General features: G+C 52.1%; 1 protein-coding gene across 3 annotated transcripts in view; it reads right to left on the reverse strand.

Moving 5' to 3' along the window:
• The window catches only part of Crocc (ciliary rootlet coiled-coil, rootletin), a 44871-nt gene that overhangs the window by 13715 nt on the left and 6688 nt on the right, over window positions 1-24468 (reverse strand). For 2 of the 3 annotated variants that reach the window (XM_075945102.1, XM_075945101.1), the window contains 22 exons: window positions 23899-24053; window positions 19020-19205; window positions 18852-18935; window positions 18719-18780; window positions 18475-18640; window positions 17997-18103; window positions 15689-15925; window positions 15160-15256; window positions 14592-14675; window positions 14031-14264; window positions 13346-13545; window positions 9909-10091; window positions 8035-8179; window positions 7010-7156; window positions 6488-6718; window positions 5630-5823; window positions 5235-5362; window positions 4101-4270; window positions 2190-2369; window positions 1530-1664; window positions 1034-1177; window positions 429-667 (listed from right to left, as the gene is read on the reverse strand). In XM_075945102.1, the coding sequence (XP_075801217.1) occupies window positions 429-667; window positions 1034-1177; window positions 1530-1664; window positions 2190-2369; window positions 4101-4270; window positions 5235-5362; window positions 5630-5823; window positions 6488-6718; window positions 7010-7156; window positions 8035-8179; window positions 9909-10091; window positions 13346-13545; window positions 14031-14264; window positions 14592-14675; window positions 15160-15256; window positions 15689-15925; window positions 17997-18103; window positions 18475-18640; window positions 18719-18780; window positions 18852-18935; window positions 19020-19205; window positions 23899-24033 (3488 nt within the window). In that variant the 5' untranslated portion in view covers window positions 24034-24053. Of the gene's footprint in view, window positions 1-428; window positions 668-1033; window positions 1178-1529; window positions 1665-2189; window positions 2370-4100; window positions 4271-5234; window positions 5363-5629; window positions 5824-6487; window positions 6719-7009; window positions 7157-8034; window positions 8180-9908; window positions 10092-13345; window positions 13546-14030; window positions 14265-14591; window positions 14676-15159; window positions 15257-15688; window positions 15926-17996; window positions 18104-18474; window positions 18641-18718; window positions 18781-18851; window positions 18936-19019; window positions 19206-21095; window positions 21195-23898; window positions 24054-24468 lie in introns of those variants that run through there. The other variant, XM_075945103.1, reaches the window with a different exon arrangement.

Genomic DNA, 24468 nt, shown 5'->3' on the forward strand with positions numbered 1-24468 from the left:
AAGGCAGAGGCTGAGTCCTGGTACAGTCATCTGCATCTCGGTGCACAAGACTCTCTCCTGGCTCCTAGTGGGTCCGGCCCCATCTTGCCACAGGGTAGCCTAAGCGCTGCCTGCCCACGTGGCTGCCCTTGCACTGACCCAGCACAGCTGGGGGAAAGCCCTTGGCAGGGAGAGGGACATAAGGGAATCCAGGAGGGAGCTTAGTTTCCAAGGTTATTGACACAGGTGAAGCCTAAGAGTGACCCAACCCTCTCTGCTGTCACCTGTTCATTTTCTGTGACAGACAAGCCACCGAAGTGACACTAGGCTGTGCTTACATACATACCAACACTCACCATGTATATGGTTCCCTGAGCCTTGGTTCAGTTGGGTTCTTAACTGCTAGAGGATGGGGTGTGGTCAGCAAGGCCGCCCTCTGCACCTCTCACCTGATGCGCTCGCTCTCAGCCTTCTTCACGGCAGTCCTCAGCTCCTCGTTGGAGCGCCGCAGGGCCTCACGCTCCTTGGTACCCTCACTCAGACTGCGCCGCAGCTCACTGGCCTCCTGGCGCTGGGCCTCACAGCCCTCCTGGCTGTCCCGAACCTTGCGCTGAGCCTCCAGCAGCTCTCGCCGCAGCCCATCACGGGTGTCCTCCAGTAGGCGTAGCTGACTCCTCAGCTCTTCTGCCTGTGGGTCCAGAATGAGGTCAGGACCCCCCAGACTAAGGCCCTGGCAGAAAAGGCTTATATGCCACTCCCTTCCCTGGCTAGGGGATATCACAGTCCCAACACTGCCCCATTAATCTGAGGTGGGTGGCTGATCTCAGTTATGGTATGGGACAAGGAACACTGGACTCAGCAGCAGTACAGGAACCTGAAAGCAGTCCCCACTAGGACTGTCCAGTGAATGAGTCCCACAACCCCCTCTGCAAACACCAGGTGCTTAATAAATGTCTACTGCCTTCTATTTGGGTTAGCCACTGTCTGTCCCCACTGCAGGACTCACAGGATCAGCCCCAGCACTCCACATGCAGCCAGGACAGTGTCAGCTCACCTCTCGCATGCTGGACTCCCGCTGCCTGCCCAGGTTCCCAGTCTGCTCCTGGAGTTCTTTCACCTGCTGGGCATGGGCCGCAGTGGCCTCCTCCAGCTGGGCCCGGAGGTCTCGAAGCTCAGATGTGAGGGCATTCACTGTGTTCTGAGGCAGTCAGGATCCTCACACTTAGTCCTGATGTGGCCCCCAACCCCACTGCACTGCCCTATCCCTCTGGCTAAAATGCAGCCCCTCCTTGGGGGCCACCACAGCTTGATCATTCTTCAGTTGTGTGGAGGGAGAGGGGATGAGGGGGTGAGGGGAAGCTGGCCTCTCTACACTTGTGGTCTTACCAGGGTGGAGTTATTGGCTACTTCCCTCAGCTGGGTCTTGAAGGAAGGGCTGGACCTTCCCTACAACCTGGAAGCATCCCCAAGACAAGACCAGGCCTTCCCACAGATGGGCCCCTCCAGGCAAGCTGCTTTCCCCTTGGATAAAGGCCTGGGTGCCTACTTACCCGGTCCTGCTCCTGTCGGCTCTGGGCATCTCGCTTCTGACGTTCCATCTCCAGAGAGATGGCAGCCAGACTGTGCCGGGTTCCCATCAACTTCTCAGACAGTGCTGTCTTCTCGGATTCCTTCAGGGACAAGGCCTAGGCAGAGGCAAGGAAGACAAGGCTTAGTGGGTGGCTAGTTCTTTCTCTTAGCCTCCCACTGGTGTTCAGTAGCAGCAATGGCCCAGGAAGTGAACATGATCTACAGAAAAACTAATGCCTCAACTACCCCAGGGCAAAGACTTTCGGGATTCCCATGTTACAGAAGAGAAAACAATGGCTCAGGGAGAATGTCACTTTCCAGGGTGATACAGCAGACAGCTGCAGTCTGCCATGCTCTATTACCTTACGGAAACCAAGAATTAACTATTGGAAGGGTCAGCAAGCACCTGTGGGCACCCTCCACAGGCATGCAGCCTGAGGCAAGCGAAGAGAGAAGAATGTGAGGCAGCTTGCCTCGTGTCTACTGTCACTGCCACTGTGTGCTAGGCCTCCAATTCTCCTACCCTGCAGGTGAGAAAACTGAGGCCCAGGAAGAAACTGGCTGATTGCTGGGCTCCAGCTGTTGTGTGGGGACTTGCTGGACAGAGCCAGGAGAGCCGCAGAGGCCACTCAGACTCAAACCTGCTGCTTCTCGCTCTCGGCCAGGAGCAGGCCTTCATCCCGCTCCTGCTGCAGCGCGGCAATCTCCTCACTCAGTTCCTCCTTCTCTGCCTCCATCCGTGCCAGCAGCTCCTCCCGCTCCTGCTGCAGCTGGCCCTGCAGCTGAGTCCGCTCTGCCTGCAGTTCCCGCCATGCAGCCTCCTGAGGGCCAAAGCCAGGCCGTGTGACATGCAAGGAAGAGCCCAGGAAGCCCCTTGCATACTTCAGGTCAGAAAAAGGCCCAAGTACCCCGCCCCCCCAGCTAAGAGGCAGGATGGGTGACCAAGTCACATCAGGTCGTTGAATGCAGCAAGGAGGCACAGCAACCTGGGCTGGGGATAAGAACGCTCCCTGGTGAAGACAAAGCAGCATCCATCCAGACAGAAGAGAACTAGGCCAGAGTGTAGCCTGGAGGCTTTGAGGGAAGAACAGGCTGGAACCTCAGGAATCCTCAGGGACATGGTAACAATGGGTCAAAGCCATAGGCACAGTCACTGGGTTACACCAGGACAATAGGGACCCTCAGCCCCAAGGTGACAAAGTCAATCTGAATTTTATTTTTTAAACTTTCTTTTAGATTTATTTTCTGTGTATGGGTGTTTTGTCTGCATGATGTCTATGTACCCTGTGCATTCCTGATGCCTCTAAAGGTTAGATGATGGCGCTGGATTCCCTGGAACTGAAGTTACAGAAAAGTTAGGGATGATTGTGAGCTGTCATGTGGGTGCTAGGAACTTAACCTAGAAGAGCAGCAATTGCTGGACCCTCTCTCCCACTCTGTGCAAGCGGCTAGAGGGTTGTGCAGAGTAGGGCTGCTTACAAGAGTGGCAGAGCTCCAGGGACCAGACTGGCAGAGAATCTGGAGAGAAGACAGACTTGGGAGCACTGATGAGGTCAAGACAGACAGGACCAGGGATCAGAGCATGGCTCCCTGAACATGGTACAGTCCATGACAAAGGACAGCTTTCTCCAGGTGTTCTGTTCCCTAGAACTTTCTGAAGGATAGTAGGTGAGACCTTCTTCAGGTGATACCCTGACACCTACAGACCATATGTGGTAATTTCCACCTTAATTGAAGGAGGTTCAGGGGGCATCTCTCACACCACTGCCCTGCAAGTAGAATATGAAATATGAAACTGTTGGAGGCAGCCCTGACCAGGCTCAGTTTCTAGAGGCCCCTGTCCTGCGGACAACTCTGGAGAGCACCCCAAAAACAGGAATTGACAGGAAATTTACTAAGTAATGGTCACTAGGCTAACTCCTTTACATACAAGACCCCATAGCAATCTATCCCCACTTCTATGGGTGGAAAACTGAAGGAACAAAATCTTAAACAGCATCAGTGGAGTGAAACCAAGATCAGACACAGACTCAGGAAATGTAAGCATAGAATCAGTGTTCAAGTGACTTCCTTGGCATGCCCTGCCTTGTCATTCTTGAACTTTAGCAAATGAATGTAGCTTTTTACTGCATGTTTTGTTTGAGACAAGGTCTCTCCATATAGCCCTGGCTGTTCTGGAACTATGTTGACCAGGCTAGCCTCAAACTCTCAAAGATCTGCCTGCTTCTGCCTTCTCAATGATAGTATTAAAGGTGTGTACCACCACAACCAGCCTCTTTCTGCTATATACTATACTGACCTTGTTTTGGTATGGTTGTGGGTTTCCATCAGGTTCACTACAATTGGAGTTAATTTGGGGTCTGGAACTCTACATATCTGATAAGGACAACTTACTCCCACAGATCTTCCCAGCTGTCCCCAGGACTTCTATGGCAGACATGAAGTCCTGTTACACAGATGTAGAGACGGAGGCAGAGCAAGACAGCTGCCTCCCCAGAGCTCAGAGACAGTAAAGCTCAGAGTCCTGCCTACTCCTCCCCAGCTGACCAAACCTTCTCACGCTGGAGTCTCTCAAGGTCTTCCTCGTGAGCTGCTCGCTGCTCCCGCAGAGAGGCCTGGGCCTCCCGCTCAGCCTGCACCAGCTTCTGGGTCATCAGCTCTTTGTCCAAGGCTGCTTTCTCTTCGGTGGCTGTAACCTGCTGCCGCAGGCCTGCCAGCTCCCCTGCACAAGGATAGCAGGAAGACAGGGCTGAGTCACAGTCTTCCTCTGGGACAAGAGACTCGGGCCAGATGAGCCACATGGGCAAAACTAGAGGGAAGAGAGCTTGCCTGGCACTTACATTGGGTTTCACCCCCTCTGGATACCAGTTTCCCACTTGCCGTATGGGCTCACTGGCTCTGTTCCCCTCATATACAAGGGGTAAAATGCCCAATGAGAAGTGCTACATAGAGGGGAAGGCTATCAAAACTGCAGTGACACCCATTATTGGCATGCTTGCTGGGTCATGCAGCTGGTAATACTCCATACATCCCAGCATGTCACTGCATTTAAATGATGTGCCTTGTTATTTAAATGACAGCCTCATCCTTGTCAAAGACGATGCTCTAAGACCAGAAACCATGCAAAGCTGTCTAGCTTTATGGAGTGTCTCCATCAGTGGCAATGCCAGCACCTCACGGAGGGGTCTCGAGTGGAAGGTGTGTCCCACCTGGTCAGCACGTGCACTGCCCTACTCGGGTCTGTCTGAGTCAGGAAAGTCAATTCCCACGACCCAAGCGGGTACTTAGCTAGCTGAGCTTTACATTCGCTGAGCTGGAAGGATTGAATTTAGAGAGTGGGAAGCATGTGGGCACCATGGGCTGGGGCCATGGGGCTGATTCATGGAAGCAGCTGATTGTTCTATAGGGACCTTAGAACTCTCCAGCCTCCCTGATGACGAAGACACAGCAGCCACAGTTGGCTGAGTCAGGCACTTTGCCAAGGCCTTCCTTCACGAGCTCCTTTACCTCATCCTGGCAACAGGTTAGGCAGGTGGGTATTTCCCCTCCCTACCTCTGATGTCAGAGGAACCTACAGCTCAGAGAAGGAAGGGCTGTTCAGGGACCCAGGTCTGCCACACACCTCACCGAGGACTCCTAACCTCTAGTATGGAGCCAGATATTCCCCAGGACCCAGACCCTCGTACCTGTCAGGGTTTCCTTGGCCAGCAGCAGGGCTTGACTGTCAGCTTCTAACTGCTCCCGGCGGGCTTCGAGCTGAGCCAGCTGCTTCTGCACGTCAAACAGGCTGCTCTCCAGGGCTTCCTTCTCCAAGCTGTAGCACACATTCCCCAAGGCCTTGGGACACAGCCTCCCTGCCCCAGGACTGTGGGCCTCAGGGTATAGCCAGTATGGGCCAAATGCCAGTCTACCTGCCCAGCTAGAACCCAGGCTCCCCCAGAAGACTGCACCTGAGCTAGGCTGCGTTGGTAAGCATGGCTCCTAAGTAACTGCTCCTCTGGGTTAACCCCAGGGCGGGGCTGGTCAGGAAGTGTCCCCAGGGATGCCCCCTGCTGGGAGTTGGGCAAAGCCCACGCCTTACCGTAGTCTAAGGGCCTCCTCTGACAGGGTCCGGCCCTCACGCTCTGCTGCCGCCAGCTGCACAGCCAGGCCAGCCCGCTCCTTGGCCAGTGCCTCCTTCTCTCGGGTCGTGCGCTCCAGTGCCTCCACCTGCCGCTGTGACTCCCGCAGGGCCTGCTCCAGCTCCTGGTCCCGTCCACTCAGCTGCCGGGAGAGCTGGCCAATCCAGGGATAGTGAGCCCTGGCTGGTTCACTGTGCAGCACTTTAATGTCGGGGTCTAGTCCAGTGCTGGCCCGGCAGCAGAAGATTAAGGGGTTGAGCACTGACTCTATACTGGTGTGCTGTGTGTGCCCAGGGCAAACCCTAGCCTTGTCTACACCTGCAAATGCACACATGTGAAAAAACAAGGGCCCTTGTCACTCACTCTGCCTTGTGCCCAAAAATTTCTAAGAAGCTGAACACAGCAAGGCAAGGAAAGCAGCTGTGCAAGCTGCAGGGAAGAGTTGGAGCTGTACCGTCCTCACAGGACCCCCTGGACCCCAGAACACAGGCTGCATCACAGGCCCCGGAGGCCTGGAACCCTAAGCTGCCTTCCAGCCATGTGGCTCCAGTTCCCTGAATCTCTACTTTCTTCATATGACAGATCTTCACCAAGCACGGTTCAGAGCCAGCACATCCTCTAAGTGACAGAATCTTAGCCTCAGAGACAAATGGGATGGCAGAGACATGTAGGATATAGTTCAAGGCCCTTAGCTAGAAGAGGTGAGATACATATACACCCAGAGGCAAGCACCTAAGCCTATGGCTTATGGCTTATCCCAGAGTAGCACACGAGTGGCCAGAAACCCTACCCACACATGTGATTGGGGCTCAGCCCACCTGGGTCAACTGCTCCTGCAGATGACTGCGTTCACTGCGCAATGCAAGGAGCTGCTGCTCCAGCGCCTCCCGGACCTGCTCAGCGGCACAGAGAGAGCCCTCCAGGCCCTGCCGCTCCACCTCCTGCTCCAGTCTCAGCTGCTCCAATCGTTCCTGCTCCTCTAGAGCCAATGTAGTAGCATGTTCTGCCTGCTGCTGTTGGCCCAGGAGCGCCGCCTTTTCTTCCTCTAGCTGTAGGATATGGATAAAGGTCTGGGGGAGGAAGGGAACCTTACCAGGACCAGGGATGCCCCTCCATTCCCACCAATGGTCACAGCCAGCCCAGGGAAGGCTCCCTAGGCTGAAGGAAGAATGTCCACAGTGTGGAGTACAAAGCACCAAAATACAGCAGGGCCCTCTATGATGCACAAAACAGACAAAGAAAGACAAACAGGATGAGAGGTGGATAGCAGGACAGACAGGTAGGGTGTAGAAGCCCCAGCATGCTTGACAGAGGAGACAGGTGGCTGGTGCACAGTATACCTGGGCCATGAGGCGGTTTAACTCCAGCTTGTCCTGGGCGAGGCTCTCATTGAGGGCACTCAACTTGGACAGGGAGTCTCGCAGGGAGGCCTCCTCTGCCCTCAGCTTGGTCAGGGAAAGCTCTAGCTGTGCACGGCCAGCCTCAGCCTACGGTGGGAACAGGGAAGCAGATGTCAGAGAGAAATCCAGGCAGGCAGACGCTGACAAACTGGGTCGGGGCCAAGGCGGCAGGGTTGAGAGGAGTCAGGTAATCCCATCAAAGAAGGCCACAGACTGGGACGCTGTCTCAAAGACACCTCATACCCTAGAGCTGCTCAAGAAAGGACCATAAGGCAGAGCCAGAGGTCAGAAGAGACTACAGCTGCAGTCTAGGGGCCATCATGCAGAGCCTAGGCCACCAGAAGTAGGTCAAGCACCTTCTGAGGACTCTTAGGACAATGGCCCCAACTTCCTCAGTCCCAGGACCCATCTCCAAAGAAAGGTCCAGGTGACCCTAAGCTTCAGGCTCCAGTCCCAAGAGCCTCTGAAGAAGAGGGATCTATGCCCTGGGTCAAAAGTCAGTCTGTGGAGGTAGGGAGATGGCTTAGTGGGTAAAATGTTTGCTGCTCAAGCATAAGGACATGAGTTCAAATCTCCAGAATCCACGTACAAGCTGTATGCCTAAGTTAACAAGTATAATGCCAGCATTCCTACAGCATGATGGGGAAAAGACAGGAGAGTCCCCAGAAGTTCAAGATCCAGCTAGTGTACAAAGCAGGGAACAAGGATGGGCCATAAGTAAGTTGGAAGGCATGGATGGACACCAATGCTATCCTGACTTCCAGGCAACCGCCACAGCACACACTTGCATCCCACCACACACACAGCATGGGGGGGGGGGTCTGTGGATTTAAAGCACAGTAACAAATAAATAGATAAAAAATAAAAGGTCAGTCTGACTCAGTGACACGCTCGGACAGTGGCCCAAGAGGGGTCAGTCTGTGGCCAGTGGACAAATCCTGAGTTGTGCAGCTGGCTGGACTCACCTTAGTCAGTGCCTCGGCCACCTCTGCCTTCTCTGTCTGCAGCACATCCCTCTGCAATATGGCGCTGTTCAGTGCCTCCCGCACCTCCACCAGCTCCTTAGCCAGTCCTGAGCGCTTCACTTCTAGCTGCTCCAGCTGCCTGTGACTGTGCAAAAGAGGACTGTTATAGAATATTCCTTTACACTGTGTGAAGATGTGCCACTGTGATTGGTTTAATAAAAAGCTAAATGGTCAATAGTTAGGCAGGAGGTATAGCAGGGACTTCTGGACAGAGAGAGCTCTGGGAAGAAGAAAGGTGGAGTCACCAGTCAGATGAGGAATAACCAGGAAGGGCAAAATGGAGACGAGTTAGATAGCAAGCACATGGAAAAATGTAGACTAAACAATATGGGTTATAGCACTCAGGATGCAGAGACAGGAGGATCTCTGTGAGTTCAAGGCCAGCCTGGTCTACAGAACAAGTTCCAGGACAGGCTCCAAAAACTTAAGAAATATATATGGGTTAAGTTACAAGACCTGGTTAGAAACAAGACTAAGCTAAGGTCGAGCTTTCATAATTAATAATGTCTCCATGTCACTTTTTAAATTTTTATTTTACATGCACTGGTGTTTTTCCTGTGTGCATGTCTTTATGAGGGTGTCAGAACCCCTAGAAGAAGAGTTACAGACAGTTTTAAGCTGCCATGTGGGTGCTATGAATTGAACCTGGGTCCTCTGGAAGAGTAGTCAGTGCTCTTAACTGCTCAGTCATCTCTCCACCCCCTCCGTGAGCTGGCGGTCCAAAAAGAAAAGTCCACCTACATATGGCATCTGGCCACATAGATCCACATAAGGTGTGAGAAAACTTAAAAAAGTTCAGAACCATAGAGACAAATGTGTCTTCCTGGCACATCTTCCTGGTGACCAAAGTCTTCAGGGGTAAGCTCGGCAGCATACAGACTGCCAAGCTCCAGTGCCAAGCACTAAACTACACTTCAGCTGTATAGTTTAAGATTTGTCTCATACCATCAGAATATACTGCAGATGCTTAGTAAAGTCACGTCCAGACACAGAAAACCTCTAAGAGGCAGTGTTTTAAAGTGTGCTTAGATGCTGGAAAGAAAATGGGTATAGATAGTAATAGAAAAAACAGTTTATAAATAATGAAGTCTTTTAAAATGTAAGGATTATTATAACACAGAGAGTTGACCCTTATATGGTGCTTTGCTAATTCTGCATTTTTGAATGCTAATGAACAGAGAGTGACAGCTGCTAAGAGACACTGGGTTGTGGAAGGGACTGCTGAATTAAGCCACCCTAGATACTTTAGGAAAGCCTTAACTTTAAAATGTAAGTCAGAAAATGTATTGTTTTGGGGAAGAGGTTATGCTTTTGTTTCCACAGGAAACAAAAGACTGTACTGGCTACATAAAATAAACCTAGAAAACTACAAGGCAGATGACTTATATTTTACCTGCTCAAGAATAAAACAAAAAATCATCTTTGCCTGGCCTATGTATAATACCCAGTCCATATGCTTGTGTTAATATAGATATGTATATTACCTTTGAAAGTTTGTGTGTTTTCAGAGCAGGGGGACCAGACATCAATGAAAACAGGTGGCCCAGGTGATCCAGTCTCTCAGAATGCCTCTGTCACAGTTTCCTCAGAATTCAGAGGAAACTGAACAGCTTGCTGGCTGAGATGGTCCAGCCTCACAGACTACTCCAGCCAGAGATTTTCCTATCACACCGAGACTGGACAACAGCTAGCTCTCCCAGGATTGGGTCCTCTAAAGATGATGTCGTCCCCAGACAACAGCAAGCAGTCTAGAGAATATGATGCACACATTCCCAAGAGGTGCACTGAAGGACCCTCGGTGAGCAGGGACCCACCTGCGCTCCAGCTCTCTGCGGGCCCGGGCCCCCTCCTGCACTGTGTCTTCTTGCTTGTCCTCCAGCTGGGTATGCTGGCGCCTCAGGTCCTCCTGGGCAGCCTGAAGCTTTTCCAGCTCCTGGCGTAGCTCCTCGGCCTGCTGCTGAGTCACCTGCAGGTTGTGGGCCAAGCTGCCCTTCTCCCTGTAGGACACACAAGGAGAGGAGAGGCTGCTGTCTACCAGAGAAGATGGTTGAACTGACTACTCCGACTACAGCCTCTGTCCTCCAGGACACTGCCTCCAGGAAGCCTTCCCTGATGCCTCTCACAGCTGACTCATCTCACACCACCTGGCACTGAGAATGGCTCTCTCCCCAGTTTGCAGACCTGGAGGCCAGAGGAACGGGGAAAGACGCTGCTGTCAGCTGCAAGTACTCTAGCAAGTGGGAGAGGCCAGAATAGGCTCCTGGGACACACAGGCACCTCGGATACCAGTTCTCAGCTGCATGGCCAGGAACACCCACCATCTATCATCCTCCAAACAGAACTGATCTGTCTGGATCCCAGAGTTTCACACTGCACAGAGCAGAAGTATGTACACACAGGAAGGAGGGAGCCACTGAGAATGTCTTCCCCAACTCCAGTGGTCCTGCGCTGGGGGCTGGACCTTGTCAGACTGGGGGCTCCCTTGTCAGCTGGGGCCTGGAGATCAGGCTAAGAGGTACCTACCTCTTTTATTTTTTTAAAGATTTGTTTATTAATTATATATACAGTGTTCTGTCTGCATGCATGCTGTAGTCAGAAGAAGGCACCAGATCTCATTACAGATGGTTTTGAGCCACCATGTGGTTGCTGGGAATTGAACTCAGGACCTCTGGAAGAGCAGCCAGTGCTCTTAACCTCTGAGCCATCTCTCCAGCTGCTACTCACTTCTTTACTACAGAGTGGCAACCCCCAAATATACTAAATACCAAAGTGAAAACGGCTTGTGGTATGATATTAAGACAGGGGGCTGGAGAGATGGCTCAGAGGTTAAGAGCACTGACTGCTCTTCCAGAGGTCCTGAGTTCAATTCCCAGCAACCACAAGGTGGTTCACAACCATCTACAAAGAGATCCAATGCCCTCTTGTGGCATGAAAGCAAACATATAGGCAGAACACTGTATATATGATAAATAATAATAAATAAATAAGTAATAAATAAAGACAGCAGAATGTTCCAGGCAGTGATGACGCATGTCTTTAATCCTGGCATTTGGGAGCAGTGACAGGCAGATCTCTGAGAGCTTTGTCTACAGAAGGAGTTCTAGGACTGGCTCCAAAGTTACAGAGAAACCTGTCTCAAAAAACCAAAAAAAAAAAAAAAAAAAACACTGCAGAATGCAAAATGGGTTTCTCACCAAAGATATTACCATTTAAAAGGCCCAGTTTCTTCCCACAAAAGGAAGCCAAAGGCCTGGCCCCAGATAAGCCACTGTCACCTCCACCCACACTCAGAGTTGAGTCTAGAAAGTCTTTCACGAGCTGTATGAAGACAGCTCTGACGGATTCACATGAATTTGAGGTACCATGGGTGCAGCACTTGCCACACATCCTGGAACACAGTAGGTATACAAATGCACACATGCACATCTACTGTGCTTCCATATTGCCAGGACTATGGAAGGCAAAAGCAGAACTCGGGGTTAAGATGAGCAGGTGAGGCAGGCGGGAGTGAGGGTGGGAGTTGGGGGATTGCACTTTGAGTTTACCTTTTCTCTCTCTCTTTCTGTTTTGTTTTTGTTTTCCTAGATAGGGTATTTCTGTATAGCTCTGGAACTCGCTTAGCAGATCAGGCTGGTCTTACTATGTGGCCCCGGCTGGTTTGGAACTGTTATATAGCCTAGGATGACCTCATTCTTGGGACAATCTTCCTGCCTCAGTGTCCTAAGTGCTGGACTGCAGATGTGAGCTACCAGTTCTTGCTTGTCTTAAAGACTTGGTATTTGTTTGTTTGTTTAAGACAGGTTTCACTATGTAACCCTGGCTGGCCTGGAGCTTCCTACATAGACCCGGCTGGCCGAGAACTCACAGAGATCTGCCTGCCTCTGCCTCCAGAATATAGGAATTAAAGGTATCCCCACCACCATGCCTAGCTTTGGTGTTTTTATTTAGAAAAAGAAAATGAAAAAGCAACAACACCAAAAATAAATAAATAAGTAAGTAAGTAAAATCCAAAATCTACCAGGTAGCCAAGAGGAGGATAACGTGTGTCTCTTTAAAAGAAATTTTATAACATCTTTAATTTTGTTGTTGTTCTGTGTGTGGAGGTGTGTGTGTAACAAGGCACATGAATGGAGATGAGAGGATAACATTCCTGAATCAGTTCTTTTGAGTACATCCCACTGTTGCAGAGGACCAGTTTGGTTCTCAGCATCCACCCTGGGTAGCTCATAGTCACCTCAAACTCCAGATCCACAGGGATCTAGCTGGCAGCTCTGGTTTCTAGGAGAGCACATACCCACATACAACTCATCATCACCATCATCATCACCACCATCATCATCATCATCATTTTAAAAGTCTCGGGACTGGAGAAATGGCTCAGAGGTTAAGAGCACTGGTTGCTCTTCCAGAGGTCCTGAGTTCAATTCCCAGCAACCACATGGTGGCTCACAACCATCTGTAATGAGATATGGTGCCCTCTTCTGGCATGCAGGCATACATACAGAATACTAAGAATACTGTATACATAATAAATAAATAAATCTAAAAAAAAATCTGAATTAAAAAAAAAGTCTCTACCAGGGCTGGGCATAGTGGTGCACACCTTTAATCCCAGCACTAGGAAGGCAAGGGCAGGCAGATCTCTGGAATTTTCAAGGCCAGTCTGGTCTACTTTGGGAGGTCGAGGCCAGCGAGGACTACCTACTGAGATCCTGTCTCAAAAACAAACAAACAAGTCTCTAGGAAAAGCAGGAACCACTAGCTCACATCCGCAATCCAGCACTTAGGACACTGAAGCCGGAGGATTGCCCCAAGTGTGAGGTCAGCTCAGGCTATATAGCAGCTCTAGGCGCCAGCCAGGGCTGCCTAGTGAAGCTCTGTCTCAAAAATATAAAACTCAGATAAATAATAAAAAATAAACAACAAAAAAACTGCTTTTAGTTTGGCTGGGATGTAGCTCAGTGATAGAGTACTTCCCTGACTTGCACCGGGCTTGGGTTCATTCCCAGCAGGAGGCAACTAACCAACAGGAAACAGTTCAGAAGAGCACTGAGGGCAGAATTCTAGAATGTTCTATAGCCACATGTGGCAATGGGGGGTACTTGAAATGTGGCTAGAATAACAAGAACTGACTTTTTACTTCCTTGAAAACTATCAATTTTTTTCACCTGGTCAGTGGGGAGGAACCCTCTAGCTGAAAGTCCTGGCTAGCTAGACCCAACGCCTCCCTGGCCTGGAGGCCCCCCCGCACCTGCTCAGGAGCTCGTTGGCACTGCGCAGGCGCTGGGCCTCGCGCAGTGCATCCTCTTGGGCCTGGGCTGTGACTGCTGTCTGGTCCTGCAGGCGCTGCAACTGCTCCTCCAGGCCCCTCCGCTCTCCCTCGCTGTCACTGAGCTGCTTGCGCACGGTGCCCAGTAGCTCCTGGCTGGCTTCATAGCGCCCACGCATATCCTGGAGTATGGGGGTGACAGGGTCTGGAGGAACCCATTCACTCCCTCCTAACAGCTCCATAGCGTTGGACGTGTCTGAGGCAGCATAGGGGATGCCTCCACTGTGCCCTCCACTCTCTGCCAACGGGGCAACTCCAATTAGCGCTCCCAGGGTCAGACAAGGGAAACTGTCCCTTAGATACTGACCCCACCCACAAGGACCCAGGCCCCGCCCCCTCGTTTCCTCCCCCGCAACCCCGCCTCTGGTTCCCAGACTTCCCTTGTCCTAGGCTCAGATTCTCTGTTCAGGATTTGTCTTAGGATCCTGGCCCAAGCTTTATCTCCATTTCTGAGAGCTCCAGCTCCTTTTCCGAGGCACTCACAGCCATCCAGGCACTCCGGGCTCAGATTCTATCTAGAACCCTCCATCAGCAGTCGTTTCTCAGGGCCCCAGCCCCGCCCCCATGGTCCCTGGCTGTGTGAGAGATGCTCAGGCCCAGTTTATACCTGGACCTGCAGCTGGCGTTTGTGCAGGGCGGAGTGGATCAGCGTGAGCATGGAGGAGTCGGAGCAGGCTGGGGACAGGCCTCTGCGCGGGGAACGACCTCGACTCGGGGAGGAGTGCCGTGGTGGGGTGGGGGTCCGTGGGCCAGAGAGCCCCCGCAGGCTGCCATCAGAGGTGTCTGCAGTGTGCCCTGAGCTGCTGAGCTGGACACCACTCTCTGTGTCCGATAGGGCAGCCTTGCGGGGAAGGAGAAAAGGGGAGGGGGGGTTAACTAGTCACAGGCATAAGCGAGGCAATGTGACATTTCCCACATGCCCCTTCTCCCAAGAAGTCTTTCAGAGTCCACCTCTGCCACAGTGCAGCCCTCCATGCAAGGCCTACCATTCACTGTCCTCCAGTGTCCTCACAGTTCTCACAGGGGCTCCACAGGGCAAGGCTGGGTGAGCCAGCAGAGGTAACAGCAGCCAGGGTGAATAGGCCCCACCCACTTCCAGTACATCCCAAGGCTCCCAAGGGGTGTGGCAGGGGCTCAGGATTGGCCCCCCTTGTGGGCTGTAGCATACCTGTGCCAAGTCCCTCAGTGTCTGCTGCAGTCCCTCTCCATCCTCAGTGTCCAGGGCTGCCTGCTCCTGGACCCGCAGAGACTCCTAGCGACAAGAAAGGCTGGTCACAGTTCTGACGAAGGATGAAGTCACTTCTTCCTGCCCCTCTGGAGTAGCAGTTATGGCCATACCCACAGGTCAGCTGCTCTCACTGAACAGATGAGGCCCAGAAAAGTACAGTGCCCTGTCCCAGTCACATGACCTAGTGAAGCACCCAAACCCTGCTCCACAAAGGGGTGTGGAGCTCAGGCAGTGCCCTGGAGGTATGCTTCTGGTGGGGAGGCAGTGGCATTCCCCTGGGAGCCTAAAAATGGGTCCAAGTCCTGACTCCCCACCTACTGAATTGGAGACCCCTGGGCTGTGGCTTCCTCAACTGTGTAATGGCTTGCTGCGGGAGGGTGGAAGGGCACAGAGATGGTGAATGTCACTGTGTAAAGCCTGGCATGCACTGTGAGGACAGCAGTCTAGATGAGACATTCAACATGTTCCTAGCAGCCTGGCCCTCAGCCAATAGCCATAGACATCTCACCAGGGCCGCCAACTTATCAGAAAGAGTCCTGTTGACTTGATCCTTCTCTGTGTTCTGGTTCTGAAGTTGCTCCACAGACAGGGCCAGCTCTGTCACTCTGGAGGAAGGAGCAAAAGAGGTGAGTGGGGGAGCTGCCTCAGTTTCTCAAATTTACCAGCATATGTCCTCTGCGTTTCCCAAAACTGAACAAGGACCCTAGGATCCACCTCCTCAGGTATGGGACCTGGAGTAAGTCACTTCTTACCTGGGGGCCTCTGATTTCTCAGCTGCAAAATGGGAATGAGGGTGCAGCTGGCTGTATCTCATGAGAGAGCAGTGGGGGCAGGAGTTGCGGTCATTCAAGTCATCAGAGGTTTAACTGCCTATATGTCTAGACCCCAGTTCTCTGAACCTCAAACACAGTGCCTGGGAAGCCCAGCCAGGCTCACCTGGGGAAGGCCCAGCCCTGGTGAACACACTCCTCTCTGAGTCTCCAGGGGAACCCTCTGCAGGAAGGGAGTTGGTCACAGATGGGCCTGCTGCCACCCACCTGGCACTAAGGTCAGCCTTGTCCAGGTCACTCTGCACCTGCAGCTGGGCCAGGTCCTTCTCCCGGAGCAGCTTGGCCCGTAGCTGCTCCTCTAGTTGGGCCTGCAGCAGTGTTTGCTTCTCCAGAGCCGCCTCAGCCTGGCTCTCAGCCCGCTGAAGGCTGGCACTCAGTCCCAGGCCCACCTCCTGGACAGCCCGGGATGTCCGGACTAGCTCCCCTCCCAGCTGCAATAGGTCCCTAGAAGAGAGCAGAATAAGGGGGTGTGGAGGTGGCTTCCAAGTACAAATCAAAACTACACTAGCACTATCTGTCACCATCAGATTATAGAAACAAAGTCACATTATGCCCAATATGGGTGAGGTCGCAGGGGAACTGGATGTCCCCTATACAGCTGATGAAGGGCAAGTGGGCAGAACCATAGGGGAAGGCAATTAGGAAAAGCCCTGAAAGGTATGAACACCCGGGTCCTTTGCACCTAAGAGTGCATCTTCCAGACTGGTTCATCTCAAGGCAATGACAGATGACTATGGTAGCATAGCATGTGTGGAAATCCTGGAAATACCAAAACACCCATAAAAAGGGAGATCACAAGTAAATAAACGATGGGAAGTTCAGTCAGTGGATCCCACAGCCAAGAAAAACCAATAGGGAAGCTACTCCTGATGTGTACCTCTCCCAGGAAAATAGTCAGATGAGGAAGGGTTCTTCCAAAGCAGCAAAGTTAGCTGAGCAGTGGTGATGCACGCCTTTAATCCCAGCACTCGGGAGGCAGAGGCAGACAGATCTCTGTGAGTTTGAGACCAGCCTGGTCTACAATTCAAGCTCAAGGCCACACAGGGCAATATAATGAGACCTTTTCTCAAATTAATTAAAAATAAGGCCCCAATGTGGGCTCACTCACTCTCTGTATGAACTGCAGTACTGAATATCCAACAGCAGGGGGCGGGGAGTACCTCATAGAATTCTAGGTAACACACAGTAGGTCAAGCATAGTATCAAACTTCTAATAAAGTTTTCATCCTGCCATTAAGCCAGAAATACCATCACAGGCTGAAGACACCTGCCCCAGGCCAAAGGGCCTCCTGTGGGGGAACACTGCACTCCTGGGGTCCCGGTCTTGCCAAGGAAATAGCAATCTGCAGCTCTAGCTGTGCAGGCTTATGAAACACGAGACAGCAAAAAGCTAGACTACAGGAATCCCTGAGGAAAGCCGGTCATTCCTTGAACAAATAAGAGACTTAAGGGTCCAATAGAAGAAAAAAGTTTAGCCAGGTGTGGTGGCAACACAGACCTGTATTCCTAGTACTAGGAAGAAAAAGATCCAAGTACTGGGCTAGGATCTTGGCTCAACTTAGACGAGTGCTTGCCTAACACATGCAGAGCCCTAGGTTCAATCCCTAGCAACACATAAACCTGGCATGGTAGCACATGCCCGTAATTCAAGCACACAAGTAGAAAGAGGAGGATCAGAAGTTCAAGGCCATCATCCTGTACAGTGAGTTCCAGGATAGCCTGGGATACATGACTCTAAGAAAGAAAAAGGATTTAAAAAATTAAAAATCTCATGGGCATAGTAATGCATGCCTTTAATCCCAGCACTCCGGAGGCAGAGGCAGCAGAATCTCTGAACTGGAGGCTAGCCAGAGTTGCATAATGAGATGCTGTCTCAGAAAAAAAAAAGATTCACATTTTGTGAGTATCTGTGACTCCTGAGTCAAACCAACTATAAAGACAAAAAGGGAGGCAGGCTTCAAATCCAAACTCAGCTATGTTGAAGAATATTTGTTTACACTGTGTGAAGATGTGTCACTGTGAGTGGTCTCCAAAGGGCTGACTGGCCAATAGCTAGTCAGAAGAGAACAGGCGGGACTTCTGGGCAGAGAGGGGAACTCAGGATGAATCTAGGTACAAGAGAGATGCCAGCTAGCCACTGAAGAAGGAGAGGTAACGGTGCCACATGGCAGAATGTAGATTAACAGAAACAGGTTAATTTAAATTGTAAGAGCTAGTGGGACAAGCCTAAGCTAAGGCCAAGCTTTCATAATTAATAAGAAGTCTCCATGTCATTCTTTGTGAGCAGTCCGACACCACGGCTACTCTGTGGTGTGTGATCTGAGAGGGTCACTCGGTCCCTCTGCTCTTTGGTGTGAGATGAGCAGGATAATTCTCATCACGAGATCACAGAAGAGTGTAATTCAGCTGGGCCCCAGCAAAGCTGACTACCTCTCTTCCTGCAAGCTGCCCCTTGCATCCCCAGAGGCAGCCCTTGGAAAGATGCATCCCATGCTCCCCAGGAGGCAGCCCTCACCTCTCTGTGCCCATCTTCACCTCGCTGACCAGCCGTCGGAGCCCCATGACCTGCCTCCAGAGGAGGAGCAGGCGGCTGTGCTCTCTGCTGAAGTAGGCGTTGAAGGACTATGGAGACAGACACAAGAGGCACTGGGGACACAGCTGCATTCCTGCCCCAGTGCCCCGCCAGCGTGGCCTAAAGAAGGACCAGAGTTTCCCCAAGGGACAGAGAGTACTCAGGGCCTGGACTGGCCTCCCAGTGGGCAGGGTCATGTGACCATGACCATGGGCTGGTCACTTAACTTTCCATATGACACAATGACAGCACCACACGTCATGAGAAATAGAAGAAACTGTGAACCTGGCCCAGGGCTTAAGTAAACAAAGCCAGCACTCCCTTGATGACATTGACTACTGCTCTGTGCTCACATGGTCAGGTACCCAGTCCCTCTGCAGGTCCCCCCACTGTCAAGCTATCCCGCTGGTACCCTTCTCACCTCTTCCTCGCGCCTCCATGCTGCCTCCCGCTGCTCCAGCTCCTTGCAGCTGCGGGTCCAGTCACTGGTCACTTTGCGAATGTCCTCGCTCAGACTCTGGTTGGCCAAGTTTGCCTGGTCCAGCTGCTCTCTCAGCATGGCATTCACCTGGGTCAGGCTGGCACTTCTGGGAGAGGCATATGGGGGTCAGTGAGCACTTGCTCATTGTTCAGGAGGCCACCCATTGACTGTGCCCCACCCTCACCTCTGCTGCTCCTCCTCCAGGCGCAGAATGGCGCTGTCCAGGTCTTGGCTATGTTCTGTGTCCTAGGTGAGGAAGAGAGGAGTAAGGACAGGCAGGAGGAGGGAGGCCTGTGCCTGCCCCACCTGGCACCCACCCTCTGACGCTGCTGCTCCAGCTCAGTGGACTTCTCCAGCAGCTGCTTCTCCAGCTCTGAGCACTGTTTCTTATACTGCAGAATCTGGCAACGAGCAGGAAGCCGTGTGAGCCCAGGGATAAGGGCTGAGTGAAGAAGAGGGCAGGGATAGGGGTGGGCAGCCCTGACCTTGGCCTGCAGCCGCTGCACTAGCTGAGCTTGCCGCTGCTGGCCCTCCTGGTAGGCCTGCAGCTTGCGCCGGTAGGAGGCCTGCTCCTCCTGCAGCTGCCTCCGCAGCTCCACGCTCTGCCGCACCAGCCCCTTGGGCTCCTGGGCCTCCAGCTCCCCAGTCTCCAGCCGCACAGCCTGCTCCAGCTGCAGGGAAGGGCCCTGGGTGAGAGTCCTGTGCTTCAAGCAGGCCCAGGCCTCTGCAGGAGACACCAGCCTGGGCTCAGACCACAATGCCTTGCAAGTTGATAGCACTCCAAGGAGCAGTCACAAGCAGGTATAGCCAGGATGTAGTACACATGTGCATGACACATGAGAATACAGATGGGAGTTTGCATGAGCATACAGATAAGCAGGAATGGACACACAGACAGGGCAATGTATAGGCACACAGAGCATGGCACGCAGATGGGGGATTCTTGAACACACAGGGCAGGAATGGGCTGGTGTTGGCACACAGATGGGACAAGTTTGGACACTTACAGCAGGAATGGAGATGGGGCATGCTTGGACACTTAAGACAGGGCAGGCATGGGCACACAGATAGGACATGCTTAGACACACAGGGCAGACATGAACACATAGATGGGACATGCTTAGACACAAAGGGCAGGCATGGGCACTCAGATGGAGCATGCTTGAACACTCAGACAGGGCAGGCATGGGCACTCAGATGGGGCATGCTTGGACACTTAGATAAAGCAGGCATGGACACAAAGGCAGGACATGCTTGGATACACAGGGCAGGCATGGGTACATAAATGGAACATGCTTGGACACTTAAGACAGGGCAGAAATGTGCACACAGATGGAGCATGCTTGGTCACTTAGATGGGGCAGGAATGGGCACATAGTAGGACATGCTTGGATACACAGGACAGGCACACAGTACCTTATAATATATGTGGGGGTGGGCATGGCCACAAAGATGGGACATGCTTGGTCACACAGGACAGGAATGGGCACATATATGGAACATGCTCAGACACACAAGAAAGGAATGGGTACACAGACAGGACATGCTTGGACACACAGGACAGGAATGGGCACACAGATGGGACATGCTTGAATACACAGGACAGACACAGGCACACAATGCAGACATGGAAATATATGTGGGGTGGGCATGGACATACAGATAGAGCAGGTATGGGCACACAGGCACACAGAAGAGGCAGGCATGTACATGTGCAGGTACCTGGAGGCAGACCGCAGAAGTAGCCGCCTGCTCCATGTATTCTCTGTCATCCCTTCAGAACACTGAGCCTACCCCACTATAGCTTATGCCTTAGTCTGCTGCCATGTCTCCCCAACCCTCTTTGCTCCCCAAAGCAAGCTCAGGAAAGCCTGGGTTTTTGTTCCCTATTGGATTTGAATATATAGGACACTGACTATGGGGTGTCCTGACTCATACCCAGGGAATATCGAGACTAACAACATGAGTGCACAGTGAATCTATTCAGAACAAATGTGTCACTAAGCGTAAGATCCGAGCTTACGGAGAGCACACAAAGTGCACAAAGGCAGTCTCAGAGTTCCCAGGGTGATATATAACACACAGCCTTCAGATCTGGATGTACCCCATCTAGCACTGCTTTGCCCCCCCTTACCCTGGCCTCTCCCTCACCTCACAGGACCCTCTCCCGTCCAGCTTCCTCCTCTCCAGGTATTGTGTAGTGTGCCACCCTCAGACCCCATGGGCACACAGAGGAGGCCTGTCCAATAGCCCTCTCAACCCTGTTCAGGTGCCTGGTTGTCCTGGCTACTTTTCCTAGGATTCCTCAGCTTCTGGCTGTCAGGGAAACAGGTTGAGGGAGGAAGGACTGACTTAAGGTCATGAACACACAGGGTCTGAGGACAACCAATGGATGATCCCAGTCTAGCTGACTGATGTCAACGCACACTTACCATCCATCTCCCAAGCACCCAGGCTGACCAGCAAGGTCCTCAAACACACACACACACACACACACAAGTGTAGGACTACCAGTCATAGGAAAGCCAACAGGAGGGGAGACTTTTCTTACCCACACTAACCTGGGGTCCAGGCCAGATCAGTGGCACTCCAGGACTGCACTAGCTTAGTGTACTTGGAAGCTGCTCTGACAGCCACTCTCAGCAATGCTGGTGGGTAGTGCGACTGTGCCGGTTGGGATGACACCAGCAGGGAGGAGTCAGCACAGCCGCATGGGGGCTGTACTGTGAGTTGAAGAACACAGGCTAAGGTTGCTAAGGGAGTGGCAATAGGAACATTCTCTGAGTCTGTGGCAAATGGCTACATAAAGCCCAAGCAAGCAGAGAGGTGAACAGAGCCTACATGTCACATAGCCCATGCATCAGAGTGGGTTGTGGTTAGCCATGTCTCCACACGGAACCCCGCATGCTCTGAATGCACTGGGTGCATCTGGACATGGTCTATGGGGTGGTGCAGGCATTATGCCCAGTATGTACCAGGACATGTGCTTGTGTGTCTGTGTATGCCAGGGAGGTGTGGGCATGATGTAAATTGGGGGCCTGGGGAAGAGTCTGGGCTCCTTGGGTCACAGGTAATGGTAGTGACTAGTGCATGTGTGAGTGCCTTTGTGGGCTGACGGTTGGCCCTTGCTGGCTTCTGTCCTTTTGCTGTCTGTGTGCAGCCAGGGGATGCATATAGTGCACTGTGCGGTTGATTACTATATGCAGAGGTGGTGGGATTGTCCACCAGGGTGTTGCTCTGTGCCAGGGCAGGACAGTGTGGTGTCTGGCTACATATAGACCATGAGTCTGAGTGTATCCATAGGATGGGTTTGTTTCTATGTGCTGTGTTCTATGTGGGGTCGATTTGTGGCTTGCATTGTATGTGCTTTGCACATTCGAGTGACCCCAGTGCTATTGGCTCCTGGTGTGGAGGGGCTCTGGCCAGTTACTAGGGACTCCACCCGTTTCCCCAGTGCTTAGTGCCAGCTACTGCAGGCCATACCTCACCTCTCTCCACAGCTCTGCCCTCTACAAAATAGCCTTTCAGTGTAACTTGCAATTTCAGTGGAAAGGAGGCTTCCACAAGAACGGATGAAAGTAGTTTATTGTCTCCCTTAGCAACTGCTGCTCTCCTGCCCCATTAATGACTAAGCCCAGGTTGCCATGGACACTGAGGAAACTCAGGGAATCTGTTCTTTAGAGCCAAGGGATAATGCCACTGCCTCTTTCCCACCTACCTTGCCGTACCCCTGCTTCTTGGGAATACTGAGGTACACTATACTCAGGAGGTAGCTTCTGGTAGTCCTGCCTCAGCTTCTCCACAGGACATCCAAAGAACAGAGCATGAATCCTGACTTGTTCCACTCCCTACCCCAGGGAGGACGTGGGGTTTGAAGGATGAGAACAACTTCACCTAAATGTCCCCAACCTAGTCTACCTTGCCAGTGTGGCCACAGGGCACCTGTCACCTGTAGGCACAGGTTGAAGTGAGTATCAGGGAATGTGTCATACAACCACATCCATATCCCTGGACCAGTGGTCCCTGTCCAGCTTTACCACTGACCTTGGGTCTAGCATGCTCCTCTGTGGACTTCAGTTTCTCCATCTGTAATAAGGTGATCACTGGGTTCTTATCCACTCAGGACCCTCCCCCTCCATGAAAGGCCTTCAAGGTTATTTTTTATTCAATCTCTGCCTCCAGGTAGGTTCTCACCCAAACTCTCTCAGACACAGAACAATTAAAAAATCCAGGCAATTTGTGCCAATATATGAGGGCACAACTCCTCAGCCCCCACTACAGACACCCCCCCCCAATAGCTATGTCTCACCCACCTCTCCTTCCCTTCCTTGTCAATCAGGGAGCAGTGTGAGCTTCAGTTGTTGAAACTGGCACCTGAGAGGCAGTCCCCAGGGGACTGGCACTGTACCCTGGGCCAAGAAGGGTCTACCCAGCAGGAGGCTGATTCTGGCGCATCAACAGTACCAACCTAGTACTCCTGCCACCTTGTCTCTGAACCCCTGCAGACTCCAAGAAATGAATTCTGTAGTGTCCTCAAAGCTAGGGGACCACAATAGGGCCCCCTCTTGGCTACTTGGCAAGCCCCAACAAGTCAGAGGCTTGTCTGAGCAGGCAGTATCAAGACATGGGCACACTCCATAACAAGAGGGTGTACAGAATTCAGTACAGAACACACACAAGACAACACACAGGGCTCCATACAGACAGGGCTTCCCACTAGCACACAATGGATGCTACAGGAGCTGGCAGGCTCTCTGCACAGCCCCCAAACAAAGGCAATATATAGTCCTAGCCTGGGAGCCAGGACACTGGAAGTCTTAACTGGCTGTGTGTCACAAGGCATGGGGCTTTCTCTCTCTCTCCTCTAGGATAAATGGATATTTCTCCTAGGTTAAATGGTTATTATAATGCTACAAACTTTGGTATACTAAATATAAAGGACTCAGCATATTTTTGGAATATAGTAGGCATATCTTTTTATTTATTTTGTTTGTCTGTTTTTCAAGACAGGTTTCTCTGTGTATCCCTGGCTGTTCTGGAACTTGCTTTGTAGACCAGGCTGGCCTCAAACTCACTGAGATCCACTGCCCTGCCTCGTGAGTGCTGGGATTAAAGGTGTGTACCACCACACTCGGCCCATGGTGGCTACTATTACAACTATTGTCCTCATCATCTGCCCTCACACTTCATCCTTCACTCAACTCCTCTCAACCTTCCACCATCAGCTCCCCCAGGGCACCAGGAGTTCATGGCCATTCCAGCTGGCAGAGCTGCAGTCTGAACCAGATGCCCATCCTTACATGGTCAGTGGGCCTGGTCAGGACATCCCCCTACCCACCCAAGCCTGGCCCCAGGAGCACCCACCCTCTCACTGACGGCATTGTACTTGATAGCAAGTTCATCACGCTCAGCACGACTCTGGGCCAGCAGGTCCTCCACACGAGACAGCTCCTGCTGCAGCAGCTGGTTCTCCTCCTGCAGTGACAGCAGGGAAGCCATCTCTGGGACCTGGAGAGGGGCTGACCAAGGACAAGGAGCTGAGGTTGATTTCTGTCTAGTGCGGAGGGGCACCAACCCCAATGGGTGTTCTACTCATTTCTGGGACAAGATGATGGGCCAGAGCCCTGGGAGGACCCTGTGTGTGTGTGTGTGGCTGCAGCACCTGGGGTCCAAGAGAGCTGAGGAACGGGAAAGTTAGCAAGAGACATCAAGAGCTAGAGTTGTATAGAAACAGTTACAGCCAGTGTGGCCACTTCCCCAGAACATGCAGGAGGAAGGCTCTAGCTAGGAGTCAAGAGAAAGTTTTCCTATACCCACGCCGGGGACATGAAGCTCTGATTTTTTTTTTTTTTCCGAGACAGGGGTTCTCTGTAGCTTTGGAGCCTGTCCTGGAACTCACTTGGTAGACCAGGCTGGCTTCAAACTCACGGAGAT

The sequence above is a fragment of the Microtus pennsylvanicus genome, chromosome 13 (genome assembly GCF_037038515.1).
Source record: "Microtus pennsylvanicus isolate mMicPen1 chromosome 13, mMicPen1.hap1, whole genome shotgun sequence".
NCBI lineage: Eukaryota > Metazoa > Chordata > Mammalia > Rodentia > Cricetidae > Microtus > Microtus pennsylvanicus.